At 40.0% G+C, this 14,668-nt stretch overlaps 1 protein-coding gene across 2 annotated transcripts; it reads right to left on the bottom strand.

The window, feature by feature from the left end:
- Positions 1 to 5,325: 5,325 nt before the first annotated feature.
- Positions 5,326 to 7,116, bottom strand: LOC119499428 (putative leucine-rich repeat-containing protein DDB_G0290503). Of its 2 annotated transcripts, XM_037788738.1 has the most exons (3): positions 6,528 to 7,116; positions 6,202 to 6,354; positions 5,326 to 5,962 (listed from the first exon to the last, which is right to left on the bottom strand). In XM_037788738.1, exons 1-3 carry the CDS (start codon positions 6,849 to 6,851, stop codon positions 5,834 to 5,836), a joined length of 606 nt encoding a protein of 201 aa, XP_037644666.1. In that variant the 5' UTR covers positions 6,852 to 7,116; the 3' UTR covers positions 5,326 to 5,833. The 2 variants fall into 2 exon arrangements, with proteins under 2 accessions (XP_037644666.1, XP_037644665.1); XM_037788737.1 differs by lacking the exon at positions 5,326 to 5,962 and having other exon boundaries at positions 6,006 to 6,354.
- Between the last annotated feature and the right edge of the window lie 7,552 nt (positions 7,117 to 14,668).

Consider the following 14,668-nt stretch of genomic DNA (forward strand, 5'->3'; position numbering starts at 1 on the left):
AGCCAGACTCCGCTGTGCCTTAAAATATATTATTCAACACAGGTCTGGACCAATTGCACATTTAGATGTGTTCTTAGTTGTTGTTGAATCTGGGAAGCAAAATAAGGAAATCATACATGTTTTTGCAAAATTTTGAGAATTGCTGAGAAATCTGTCGATATGCTTCTTTAAGGTATAACACCTCCTAATGCAATTTTTTTTTTTACATACAAGTTTCTCAAGAGGATGTAAAGGTAAAGCGTCAAAATATACACTGGAAAAGCTTCATCTAGTTTAAGATATTGTTTTTTGTAAGCAATTATCATACTTGTTTTCCTTGACAGTTTTGGTTGCAGTTTTAGGTATCGAATTCTGGTATCTTTTGTTAAATCTGATTCATTTTCTGTTGTTTGTTCAGCTACAAAGACCCTGTTAATCCTGTCAAGGCAAACAAAGAAATACATTTGTGAGGAATAAAAAGAGGTTCTGATAGCTGCCATGCAAAAAGCAGAACTTTAAAATCCAATACCGCTGTAGGCCTTAAGAAAAGTGGTTACCAAATATGTTACAAACAGGATGTCACCATGTTACTCAGTGTATCATAAGACGTCTATGTAACTGTAATGTTACTGTATTTAATGTTGACTGCCATGATGCTGAGTATCATGTCTTTATTCAACACATGTATTTGTATTTGAGACAACCATGAATGTCATGCAAAGATGATTGATAAAGGCTATCTTTGTAAGCGTTGCACGTGTGAATTAACTCTTTAAAACTTTGCATTTTGATACTGGGTTTGTGCTTTTATCGTACTTAATGGATAGGTGATGATTTCTGGGTAACAAGCCCTCAGCGACGCGTAGAGCCTGAATCAATTCTATAAATTCCGGAAACTTTTGCACTGATTAGTGGTAACATCCTAATCTGTTTCGTGCACCCATTCAAATGGTATCAGCCCATTGAATGGCCATTATCACTGCCATTATAATGCCTCAGACGGGCTAACTGCACCTACCTGCACACTGTGAATCGGTCTAAGTTTTAACACGTGGTTAACTTGTGAATTGAAACAAAACTACTTGTTAGGTTTAGGAAAAGATCACGGTTTGGGTCGTATGATTGTTACAGAACTCAAGTTATGTACGTAATTAAATAAGTGTTTAGTTTTGGTTCTCACGCGGGACACAAACAGCCGTCTCACTTGGTGAAAGGTCCCGTGTTTGTTTGTGTTTGTCTTTGTCAATCTTAATACTACGTTACCTGACTTCCGACTTTGCTTCCGTCATAATTACCACGGCCGCTAGAGGTCTCCGTGGAATAATTTTGAACCTCCCTGCGGTAATCCAGTTTACCGACAGATGCCTACTGATTCAATTAGGACTGATAATGGCATTTCATCGGCTGATAACAAGTGTGTATTTGTGCCCTCTGACATCTTCCATGATGTAGCCCATCTAAGCAAACAGCTCCTCCAGAGTTAATGCCACATTCATATTATGTGGGATGGAAGGTAGCGAGTGTGGATTCCCATGTTTACGATTTGCAAGTGTTTACATTATCTGACAACTGAAGACAGCAACAGCCAGTCTTAATGTGCTCTTGCTTTTTTGCTCCTTAGTGGAGATTCCAGCTGTTTTACTGTCTTACTATCTGCAGTTCTGTAATGGTAGACACCAAATGTACATAACTAATAATGTCCACCAAATGTGGCTGTGTCAGCTGTCCACTGGAGGTCTTTGAGAAGGGAAGCGTCTTCAAACAATCTCTGCAGCTACATTTGTTGTGTATTACCAGCATATTGAAACACATTTGTCGCTTATTATGATTGATGTGGTGGCATTTTTGTTTTTTCATTTAAAGGGACAGCGTAATATGTGACTGGTGTGTTGGAGGAAATCACGACATGAATAAAAATGAAAAACTCCTGCACATTGTTTTCGGCTTACTGACTTAAACGTGCTGGTATATTTATTAATTTTACGATGTTTCAGATATGATGTTTCGATGATCAGGTTCCAAATGTGGATTGATCAGACCAAAATAACGTTCTGAAACATCTGAGGCGTGGATCATCTCTGGCAGCTGTCAACGGTCATTAGGGGTAAAATAACCTGGCAAATATATTATTTGATATCATAACGCTCCATTAGATGGCTACTAATACGCAGCCCGGTTGCACACAGCAGTTTGTGAAAATTGAATATACTGATTCGTGTACAGAGCAGAGGTTTAGGTGGATGGGTGGGTCAAAAAACACAGGACGATTAGCCCGGAGACCAGCGGTTGTGTCCCCGTGTGAAAACCAGAGGTCAACGGTGATTATTTGTCACTAACGTCCGGTGTTATTTTACCCAAACCAGCGATCTTTTCCTAAAACCTAACCAAGTAGTTTTATTTTGAAAAGACTGGAGAGGAAATTGGCGCATGCATCATATGTTGCTGGACATTTGTAGGAAAACACTCAAAAAATACATTGTTGAAGAAGTCGTGCTGAGCATCATGAAAAAAAAAGGGTAAATTTTGCGTCATTCAAAGAGATTAATTTGAACTGTAAATTAAATTAATAATAAATAAAGTACCTTTTGATTATTTCACGAACTGCCGTGAGACTGTGTTGAATATCGAGTGTAAATTTGAACATTGAGAGACAGTTGGCAGAGTTGTTGGCAGAGTTGTTGACGATGCCTTGAAAAATACTGTGCGTCATCAAAAAATTGCACAACAAACTCGGAAAAATCCTGCAAATATATGTGCATACTGCAACACCAGAGATGGGTCAAGTTTAGATAAAAGATAATGGCTGCAGTTAATAAAATCAGTCATGTTAATTGCAGGCCTGTAACAGGAGGTGAACTCAGATGTCAGATGTTGTATTCACGCTGCTAGCAAGCCCACAAAAAGCTACAAGTGATAGCGGAGAGCTACGAGGTGGAATAAAAAATATATACTGTAATAACAAGGAATGATACCGTCAAATAGGTATTGCTTTTTTTGTCAGCTTTGTCTAACTAATTAACTTACTAATTGCATACTGAGATAAGATACATTGCCATGCAAAATTGAGATAACACTTTTTATTAAAACCAGGTGTAAAATGGCAAAAGCCGTGGGATCGGATGTCATTAATAATGTAGCCTACTCAGATACCGATCACCTGTTAATACCAGGTAAACATGGGGCCATCGCTACATAGAGGACAAACTACTTTCTGATTATATTGCACCATCAATATGTATTTAATTACCTTGAACGACTTTCTTTGACTGATGTGAGACATCCATTAATTGCTTTTCAGGCCCTTTCATATTATTTAAAGCCACGTCGGAGCTATTAAAGTTTTTGAAGTTTCTCAGTCGTAACTACAAATTGGCTGTTGATGTGAACAATATTTCGGGGAACAGTCAGAAAACTGATGATTATGGTAATCTCACATGATGGGAGCAACAACAACACAACAGGTGTACTTGCTTGCTTTGTCCTGATTGGACCTCTTCCGTTCCCAGGGCTGTGGAGTGTGTAAAGACTTTCCTCCCTGACTCTCTGACGCACCTGTTGACATTTAAGTTGACGTCCAATTAGACAAAACTGAAAGCCACCTGTGTATGTAAGGCTACTAGATCCTCATGTAGTCAGCAGGCTGAGGGTGAGAAAGCAATGAGTTTTTCTGTTTTGTTTGCTTTGTGAGTCTAATATTGGTGATGGACTCCCTGTCAGCCTTATATTACCTTTCCCATGTTGCATCAAGCTGCTTTTGAAAGGTTTTCCTGCACATGATGAACTATTTAATCAATAAAGACGGCTTTCTGAATGAGCGGGGGATAATTAATCTGGTAAGAGTGCAAAACAGCATGAGCAAAGAATGCAGATCTGTCTGAACTCAGGCGCAGCAGGAAATACAAACACCAAAGAAACATTTTAACATTTTAATGAATAATCTTGAGACATGCATAACGTTCTTTCACAAAATCCTGTGTAGTCGATTTTATGAAAAAGAGAGAGAGAGAAAATGAAGTCTCATATGTGCTTAAAAACTTTAAAGTTTGTTTCACACAATCTCCCCTGTCAATTAAAGTAAAAACAAATGAGAAATCTTGTTAAAGGACATTCATCGTACAACTCTGACTGCCGAACTCCTTTAAAATATTGCTCAATTTACAGAAAGCTGGGAACCATGAAGATTAATTTTGAAATGCTGCTCAGCACTGCGTGACAGATTCTTCTAGTCATAAATCAGAAATAAACATAAATTAATTAAATATATTAAAGATAAATTATTAAAGTGAATAAGGGTTACGAACAATTATTGAGTTGAAGTATAATGATGCCCATTCCCCATGCTCTAATTATGTCTCATAAGTTGTTGCTGCAATTTTTGGGTTGTTACTATTCGTTACAAACAGATTTGGTGCTAAATATAAACCATTTATTTTCCACTGGAAAAATTGATAAAAATTATCAATAATCCCTCAGAATACCCACATTAAGACACCAAGACCTTGAGAACAGCATAGAAAACGCCATGCTGTGATTTGGGATCAAAAACTTTTGACATTTGGAGATTTCTGCAAGAATTGCATTTTTGCGGCGATTGGATGGCGAGCACTTCTGTCGTGTAAACTTCTCAGAAACCCCCTTATTGTCAATCTAGCTAGGAAAGCCATCCATCCTCTGAATGCTCTAGGCCTCTAGTTGTGGCTGTAAAGTTTCAATGAGGCTGGGATTATCCTAGAGTCACCACAAGTCATTTATATCAGTGGAGTCAAGTTTAAATAAAAATGGTCTCACTACAATGACATGTCTCCTATGGGGACTAACATCATCACACATGAATACACAGTTGGAATCATTGGATCCACAAGAGTCTCAGCTTTACAGTGATACCCAATTAATGTATTCAAAACTGTCTAGGGACCCCAGTATGCAGAAATATTCAAATACACCATTTAGAATAGGAGAAAATAACACACTTTATACTGCTTAGCAATAAAACTGCATGTGATTATCATAAAGTGTCTGTAAAATGGGAGCTCGTTGGTACCCATAGGACCTCTCTATTGAGCTCTTGTTGTTAACCAGCGCCTGAAATAACATTTGGAACCTCTTTAATATTCGTAACATTGATCGTTTTATTGATCACGTCAGTTATAAAATCATAACTTAAACAGATACCAGTGCTTTTACTTTATAGTGACCAAAATATCATACAATGCATAATCTCTATGTTTATTCAGAGAGGCAAACACATTGAACTTTTGTTTGATTGTTTATTTGATTTTTAAAAAACGATTTTTTATTTATATATTTGGATTGTGTGAGAAACCTAGACATCAGGAGAAAACCATATATGATCATTATTTTTTATTTGATTTGGTGTATACTTGGATTAAGGGAGAACCTGATCACCAGGAGACACCCTATCCAAATCTTCATCTAGTATATATTATATATATATATAATATTTGGGAGAAACCTGATCACCATGAGAACACCCTATATGATCGAACTTTTGACTGTATTTCACTACAAGCCTCAAATTCGTACATTTTAATTGTGGGACACCTGATCAACAGGAGCAAAACCAAAGGGATGGACTAATGGGATGAGAGGGTGGAGGGGGATGGAGGGAAGGTGGATAGAAGGAGGGGTGATGGAGATGGAGGAGGGGTGAAAGAGATGGAGGGTGAAGAAGTGAAGGGTGGAGGAAGAGAGAGCTATTGTTGTCCCATCTTGAGCTGATCAACAAGCAGCCTCCTCAACCACTCTTGTGTCATCGGCACAACGTCTTCTTGCAAAACCAGCTAAAGCAAACCCTTCTTCTTTTCCTTCTTCTCCGTCTGCTCCTCTTGTTTTGTCAGACCATCTTTCTTAATTGGTTGGTCAGCGCTTTGTATCTTTCACGAGAGTTCATCGCCACTGTACGCATCATGTCAGCAGTCTCTCTGAGGTTCTTAGAGATTCTGTCCTTCTCTTTGCAGAGCTGCTGGAGCTCCTCCACCATTGACGCTAACTCCTTGTTATTAAGCATCAGCGAATCCAAGCTCTGCTCTTTTCATCGGCCAGGGCTCTTGTCATCCTGTCCTCAAGAGCGTCGTGCTTGTCCCGCCAGGCTCGGTCCGACTGTGAGAGTTCGGCTTCTTTGCTCTGTAGCTGACTTGTTGTCTCAGTCAGCGTAAGAGAAAGGCTGTCATTCTTCTTGCTGAGATCCAAGATCTCAGAGACTCTGAGATGCATCTTAAGCGTCAGCGAATCCAAGCTCTGGTCTTTTTCGGCCATAGATCTTGTCATCCTGTCCTCAAGAGCGTCGTGCTTGTCCTGCCAGGCTCGGTCCGACTGTGAAAGTTCGGCTTCTTTGCTCTGTAGCTGACTTGTTATTTCCGTCAGCGTAAGAGAAAGGCTGTCATTCTTCTTGCTGAATCCAAGATCTCAGTCTGGTCTTTTTCGGCCAGAGATCTTGTCATCCTGTCCTCAAGAGTGTCGTGCTTGTCCTGCCAGGCTCGGTCCGACTGTGAAAGTTCGGCTTCTTTGCTCTGTAGCTGACTTGTTATTTCCGTCAGCGTAAGAGAAAGGCTGTCATTCTTCTTGCTGAGATCCAAGATCTCAGAGACTCTGAGATGCATCTTAAGCGTCAGCGAATCCAAGCTCTGGTCTTTTTCGGCCAGAGATCTTGTCATCCTGTCCTCAAGAGCGTCGTGCTTGTCCTGCCAGGCTCGGTCCGACTGTGAGAGTTCGGCTTCTTTGCTCTGTAGCTGACTTGTTGTCTCTGTCAGCGTAAGAGAAAGGCTGTCATTCTTCTTGCTGAGATCCAAGATCTCAGAGTCTCTGAGATGCATCTCCTGCTTCAGCTGATTGACCTGCTCGTGGGATTCCATCCGCTGTTGTTCTTCGTTGTCCTTCAGCTCGTTGAATCTTTTCTGCCAAGCTGCCTCAGTCAGTAGGAGTTCACCTCCCTTGCTGGTCAGCTGGCCCGTGGTCTCTCTGAGTTCCTGGAAGAGACCTTCCTTTTCGTTGCTGAGATTCAGGACCTCGGTTTTCTTCTGGTCAACCTGTTCCTCTAACTGAAACAAATCCTGCTGGTATGTTCAATCAGCAGCTTCTCCAGGTTTGGTTCATTTGCTGCCAGGTGTTTAGCAAACTTGTCCCTCAGTTCCAATCTTTTCACCCTTACTTGTTTGACTTTTGTCTACCACGAGCTGAATTTTTGACCGTCCCAGCTAACTGGTCATTTGCTGCGCCAGGTGTTTAGCAAACTTGGTCCTCAAGTTCAATCTTTTCGCCCTCAGCTTGTTTGACTTTGTCATCCATTAGCTGAATTTTTGACTCCCAGCTCTGTCATTTGCTGCCAGGTGTTTAGCAAACTTGTCCTCAAGTTCAATCTTTCGCCCTCAGCTTGTTTGACTTTTGTCTCCATTAGCTGATGTTTGACTCCCAGCTCTGGTCATTTGCTGACAGGTGTTTAGCAACTTGTCTTCAAGTTCAATCTTTTCAACCTCAGCTTGTTGAGACTTTTGTCTCCATGAGCTGAATTTTTGACTCCATCTCTGGTCATTTGCTGACAGGTCGTTAGCAAACTTGTCCTTGAGCTCCCTTCTTCTCACCCTCCATTTGATTTAGTTTGGTCTCCATTTGTTGAATTTGAGCAGTGCACTTTTCATGGCAAAGAGTGTCACTCTGTGGCTGTACAGCTTTGGTCAGCAGGTTGTCGCCTCAAAGAGCTTCTGAGTGAGTTCTTTATTTTCCCGTGCAGGCGATGGTACATATGCGATGCACCACTTGTTCTCGGGTCGGCCACGATCTTGCTGTAGTGGGTCACAAGTTCCTGTTTTTCATCCTCGAACTGTCCTTGCGGTAGTGTCTCCCGGTGTGACTTCCGTCTTCAATCCCTGTTTGTTCAAGGCCTGTGTGCACTTTTCTCCGATAGCCGTGTATCTTTCCTCCAAGAACTGTAGCACTGCAGGAGTTTCAGCCTGTTTGTTTTCAGCATGATGATCGTCTCACTGAGGTTCTGACGGAGGTTCTTGTTCTCGTTGTCGGCGTATTCAAAAAGCCTCTGCCCCCACTCCTCTTGCTCTTTGAGCTTTTCAGCGAGATGCTGCTTCTCCCAATGAGATCCATAATTTGAGCTTTCTGCTCGCTGGATCTGCTTCTCCATCTGGGCATGCATCCTCAGTTTCTGGAAGGTGTCATCTTCTCGACTCTGTCTGTTAGCAGACTTGAGATGTGCGTAGAAGACTGTAGAGAGTCTCTGTATTGTTTTTGTAAAAAAGACTCGATGTTATCACTGACAGTGGCTTAGATGTCAGTGATGACATCACTGAATGGAAATTCCGATTCACATTCTAATGACAACACAGATTAGAATGTGATGACATCACTCAAAGGGAAGGAACAACACTAAGGTGTACAGAGTGGAACAGGGTTTTAGCTGTGTTACCATGGCAACAGTGAGCTAGAATTTTGATTTAAATATCTGTTTTGGGTTTTGTTTACCTTCTGACCCTGTTCTGAGAAAAACTCAATACACTGAATTTAAGTTGGAAAACAACGCTTTAACTGCAGTTTATTACAATTTGCTCTGCAACTTGGAGGCCAAGGGCCAGTTAAACAAACATTGATAATATTTATCGATAAAATGAATAAATATTAAAAGGCCCATAACTCATCTTTCTTTGACATTCTTTATTTTCAAATTAACTGACTTATTAACTAAATGAAACTTGGCACAATGATTTACATTATGACAGATCAGATAAAGTATGGTACATACAAGCAGCTGCTACCTGAAATAAGGTACAAAAAAAAGTAAAAATACATTTCATAGAAGGCTTATGGGGAGACTATAGAACAAATATGACATGTTTTCTGATTCAATAAAAAGATTAAAAGCATTCAGAGGCGGAAATGTTAATCAAGTAACCAAAAAAATACAGCTCCAACTTTAGAAACTCTTTATGACAATAAAAAAAAAATGTTTGAAATGAATGGGGACTTTTTGACATTTTTAATACAATTGAGATTGTATGAAAGTGTGTTTTAAAGGATACACTAAATTACCCATTTCTGTTCCCGAAGGTGACGTATGGATCCAGAATCTGCCTATAGTTATAGGAATAATAGTCAGACTTTGTGGCCAATTGTATTTATAAATAAATAAGAGAGTGTTTTAAAATAACAGATATGCTGACAGTAGGTATTTCCTCAAGAAAAAAAAGACACATATACCACTCCAGAAGTGGCTATAAAAATAAATAGGGTAGTAGATATTCTCAAGTATGATACCTGCTAGATGATGAGCCAAACACTGCACCATTACAGCTGCCGAACACGTCCTCACTCTGATCTCTCTGCAGAAATCCAGCTGTACTGAGGATGATGTGAGTGTATCTAGACGAATAAAAAGACCTGTTAGATGACCATAAATAGCAGTTAACAGAAGCATATTAGTAATATAACATAATTAGTCCATGAAAGCTGTAATATTCAATGAACTAAACACTCAGTCTGGTTGCACGTGGCAAATTTGGAAAGTTGTTAATTTTTCTGAATAGTCTGAAGTGAACCGAAGGACGGTAATTAGTTAATATGGATGTCAAGTCAAAAGAGATGAAGGAAAGAGCTTCACTCAAATTTGACAGAAAAATCCAAAGAAAAAGATGCCACATTCAAACTGTCTGACTGAGCAACACTCGGCAACAGAGATGGAACACAATTTAAAAAAAAAAAAAAAAAAAACTTGACATTGAGTCTTACAACTTCTTCATTTTCCCTCATTTTTCTTCCTCCTCCTCCTCCTCCTCCTCGTCCCGTGTCCTTCCTACATGTCGGCTCCATCCCCGGGGTTGCCCGGCCTGGAGGTGGCGAGCTGGATGTTCAGTCATCTCTGAGAAGACGAGTTGCTTTATCAGAGCTGACAGAGCGACTTGAGAGCGATGGCGCCAGCTAATTGGGAGGGAGAGGGTGGGTTGGGCGGGGAAGGGGGTCGGTGTTAGGGCGATGATTGAGCGCTTGGCTTCATGTTGCTGGTTGCTGTGCGTGGAAACCAGAGTCCTCCAGAAGGGGGAAACTGAGTCTTTACTGCAGTTTCTTAACAGCCATTAATAAAAAACATAGAGGAGACAGCAAAATACAGAAAATATTTGACCTTTGAGGCATTTCACTGACAGGTTCTGCAATGACTCAGCCAGTGTCAAACAGGCGGCAACATCGGGTCTCAGAAGTGAAGCCAATGCAGAAGTGCCTTAAACTTGCATTCTCTCTAACAGCCAGCAGGGCGACTCCTCTGGTTGCAAAAAGAAGTCTGATTGTATAGAAGTCTATGAGAAAATGAGCCTACTTCTCACTTGATTTATTACCTCAGTAAACATTCTAAACATGAGTTTATGGTCTCAATCGCTAGTTTCAAGTCTTATTCAATACAGCATGATGTTCATTTAGTAAATTATGGTCCCATTTAGAGTCAGATAGACCATAAAGCAGGGAATGCTTAGGGCGGGGGTCTACCTTGTGATTGACAGGTCGCTACCACGGCGTTGTCCGGTCTGAGAGTTGTCCGTGTTTCGTCGTACAACTTTAACCCTTTCACAGTGTTTACAGCTCATCAAAGTTAATATAGCTCCACCCTCTCGTATCACTTCTGGTTGCAAAAAATCAAGATGATCAGACAGCCAGAATCCAAGATTTTATTTTTACATACAGATTTTACATACCTACATTTTACAGGAGTTCGGTAGGGTCAAAAACACAGTACTTTCACTTAGGAGATCACTGTTTGTGTCCCGTATGAAACCAGAAGTTCACATTGATTTATTTGTCCCATAACATCCGGAGTTATTTAAACCCAAACCGCAATCTTTTCCTAACCTAACTAAGTAGTTTTATTTTGAAAAGACTGGAGCGGAAAGTGACACGTGCTTCACGTGTTGCTGGACATTTGTAGGAAAGCACGCCAGAAATACGTTGTTGAAAGTCGTGCTGAGTGTCACGAAAAGAAAAAGGGAAATTTGCGTCTAATGTACACAAATCAAATAGATTAAATTTGACTATAAATTAATAAAAAATAAATTAATACAATTTCACAAAATGGCCGTGAGACTGTGTTGAATATCGAGTGTAATTTGAACACGTAGAATAACTCCTCTTACGCTGAGAGACAGTTGGCGGAGTTGGTCACGAGGCCTTGAAAATACTGTCAAATTGCACAACAAACAGAAATCCTGGATTATATCTGCATATTGCAACAACAGCAGGAGCTACCAGGAGGAATAAAAAAAAAGATATAACAAGGAATGAAGCCGGTGAACGGCACTGCTTTTCTTGCCAGCTTTGTCTATTTCTTTTAAAAGACTGGAGCGGAAATTGACACGTGTGTCACGTGTTGCTGGACATTCGTAGGAAAAATGCATGAAAAATACGTTGTTGAAAGTCGTGCTGAGCGTCCACGAAAAAAAGGGAAATTCGTGTCTATGTACACGAATCAAACAGATTACATATTCTGACTATTTCACAAACTGCCGTGAGACTGTGTTGTGACATACATGTTTCACTGTTGTAAAACCTCATGCCCCAAAATGATGCATCTGTAGTCCGGTGAGATGAGGCCAAATCTGTCTTTTTTTCTGCTGAGGTGTAACAGTATTTCCTACATTTAACACTGCACACACACACTGCACAGTTGGCATACATCATATGAACTGACAGGAGGAGAGGATGTGATAGGTGTCATTATCTGTCATGATGCATCATTTCCACAACGTATAGGCGGATCTTTGACAACCTGCCAGTCTCCGTCATTCCTCTACAGATTAACCATTTATATTTCTGGATGTGTCCCAGGTGTCCCAACGGGTGTAATCACGTTCCTAACAGCTCATCCAGGTTACTGATACGATGTCTGTAATGTATTTATAATGTATTTTAGAATCTTGTGTTGGTGCACTCACACACATACTGGAAACAGTTTAAAAGAGGGAGATCAGCAAGAACATGTATTTATTGTTTATTATTAGGGCTGTCAAAGTCAAAGCTGAAGTAGGCAAGATTGGAGCAAATATGATTTTAAAAAAGTTATTTTTATAAAATGGTCGCTATATCGTGACAGTAGTACATGAAACAGGTAACCTGAAAAAAATCTGGCATCTGCAAGATGTCACTTACCGGAGGAAAACAAGCAGGAGGGAGGTGATCTGAGTTGTGCTGTAATGTCTGCTGTCTAAACACCTGCAGAAAGTGGGAGCATTTAACATCTAAAGAGACATATTTTTCTTAGGAGTGGAGATGGAGACCAAAAACAGAGCTAAAAAAAAGAGAAAATTGGACTTACATTCATCAGGTGGACACAAACACAAAGACTCCTAATGAATCATCATGTTGCTCTATAACTGCTGGATGTGGAAAATAAGCAACTTTTATGTGATATTGTCACGGTCTGGCTCTGTTCCCAGAGGTCCTTGGACTTTTTGTTAAAGGTCCCATATTGTAAAAGTGAGATTTTCATGTCTTTTATGTTATAAAGCAGGTTTAAGTGCTATATAATTACTGTTAAACTATCAAAACGCTCAATATACGGAGAAAAACACACATAGACCGTATTCAGAAATTGTGCGTTTGAAACAAGCCGTTAGGATTTCTGTCCATTTGTGATGTCACAAATATACAATATTTAGACCATTACACGTTTTTAAATGTAAACGTTCTAAATGTGTCCCAGTTTGTTTCCTGTTGCAGTGTATGTTAATAACATCAGCTGACAGGAAGTAAACATGAACCCAAACTGTTGCCTAGCAACGCAATTCCGTTGCAATTCTGTGAAATGCACTAAAACGGAGCGTTTCAGACAGAGGGTGAATACAAGTATATTCAGGGCAGACAGTATGAGGAAATAAAAGTTTTTTGAACATTACAGCATGTAAACATGTTCTAGTAGAAACACAAAATACAAGTATAAACCTGAAAATGAGCATAATATGGGACCTTTAAGACTTTAGACTATCTTGTGTTTATCTTTTTTGTGGCTTCTGATTTTGTCCGGAGGATTTTGGTTTGTAGGTTTTGGGGTTTTCTGTTATATCCCTTGTTCTTTCATTTAGTGTTTCCTGTTTTATTTTTATATACTCACCATGTATGTCATGTCTAGCTTTACTTCCTGCCTTTGGATTTTCCCGCCTTTGTGATTGTCTACTCCGCCCTGATTGGTTTCACCTGCCCCTAATTATCCTCACCTGTCCTAATTATCCTCACCTCCTCAGTATATTTAGTCTGTGTGATTCCCTGTCTCTGTGTGAGTTCGTTCTCCTCATGTCTTTCACTCTTGTCTGAGTTTTTCTCCCATTCAAGTCTATTCTTTCTGTATAAGCAAGAACATTTTAGAGACTGTCTACAAAAGTCTTGTTGAAATTGTCTTAACTTTTAATATGTGTACATGGTATGGGCACCTGGGGCTAAGAACAAAACTAGACTATCCAGAATCACAAACATGGCCAGTAAAATTATTGGGAAAGAACAAAAACAACTGGGATGTAGATATAAAACACAGGCGGGACAAAAAAGCCTGACAAATTGTGTCTGATCCCGTTCATCCTCTTTTTAAAGAGTTTATAAAACTGCCCTCGGGAAGACGCTACAGATCCGCCGCAGCAACCAAGAACATTTACAAAAAGTCTTTACTAAATGCAATAACTTTACTAAATTCATAAACACCATTCACACATTATTGTAGTCAGCACTTTGCATGTCTTGCTATTTATTGTATTTATTGTGATTCACTATGATGTGTTTTAACCAAACTGTAAAGCGAAGGTTAATTTTCCACATTTGTGGACAATAAAGATTATTAATTTTATCCATTTGTGACCAAACTTTTAATGAATTGGTTTGACTCTGCTGACGTTTCTGCCGGATCAGCTGCATTTTTGTTCTGCATTCTAAGTTTTTCGTTATAAAATCATTGAAACTCTGCCGGCTGTCGCCATCATCCTTACCTGTGTTTGGGTCCAAGCCTTGAGCACAGCACTCGGATTGTTTTTCTTCATTTGTTCTTTCTGATGTGTCCTCTACCAGTCACTTGAATATGGTGAGATTGTGTCTGAGAGAGCTGTGAGGGGACGCCACGGCATGTGTTTGTGTGTATAACTGAGGGGAACGGGTGATATAAGACTGACAGCGCAGCGTGGGGCAAGTGGTGGTCGGTGGAGGCTTGACGTCGCCGGGGTTCAGGGGTCATCGGTGGAGCGCGGCATTACGGTAACAACCAGAGGCGTCGGGAGGGTGAGCTGTCACTCCGCCTCAGCCGACAAAAGCCAAGACGTGGTGGTAAATCTGCAACAATCGGGGCCGCCGTCAATCATTCCGAACCGTCATCGATTCAAATGAAATTCAAATTGATTTCCTGTTTCTGAGCTTTTGTTGAGCTCTTACTCGACAACAAATGAGCACAACACGTCCTTTCTTCAAGGATCTCTGCCAGCCGTTTGCAACCTGAACAGAATTTCAAATGATCAAGTTGAAAGGTTCAGCTGCACTGAAAATTACATGGAGACCTTTGCATTTCTGAATATTATTATATTTTCATGTGGAACTTTGAAATAGTGTCAAAGGATTTGACATCACAGAGAGAAAAAAACAAACTTGAGTATATGAATCTTTTTCAACAAAATGATTAAGAAGTCAACAATTCTTATTGATTTCATATTTA

The sequence above is a fragment of the Sebastes umbrosus genome, chromosome 12 (genome assembly GCF_015220745.1).
Source record: "Sebastes umbrosus isolate fSebUmb1 chromosome 12, fSebUmb1.pri, whole genome shotgun sequence".
In the NCBI taxonomy this organism is placed as follows: domain Eukaryota; kingdom Metazoa; phylum Chordata; class Actinopteri; order Perciformes; family Sebastidae; genus Sebastes; species Sebastes umbrosus.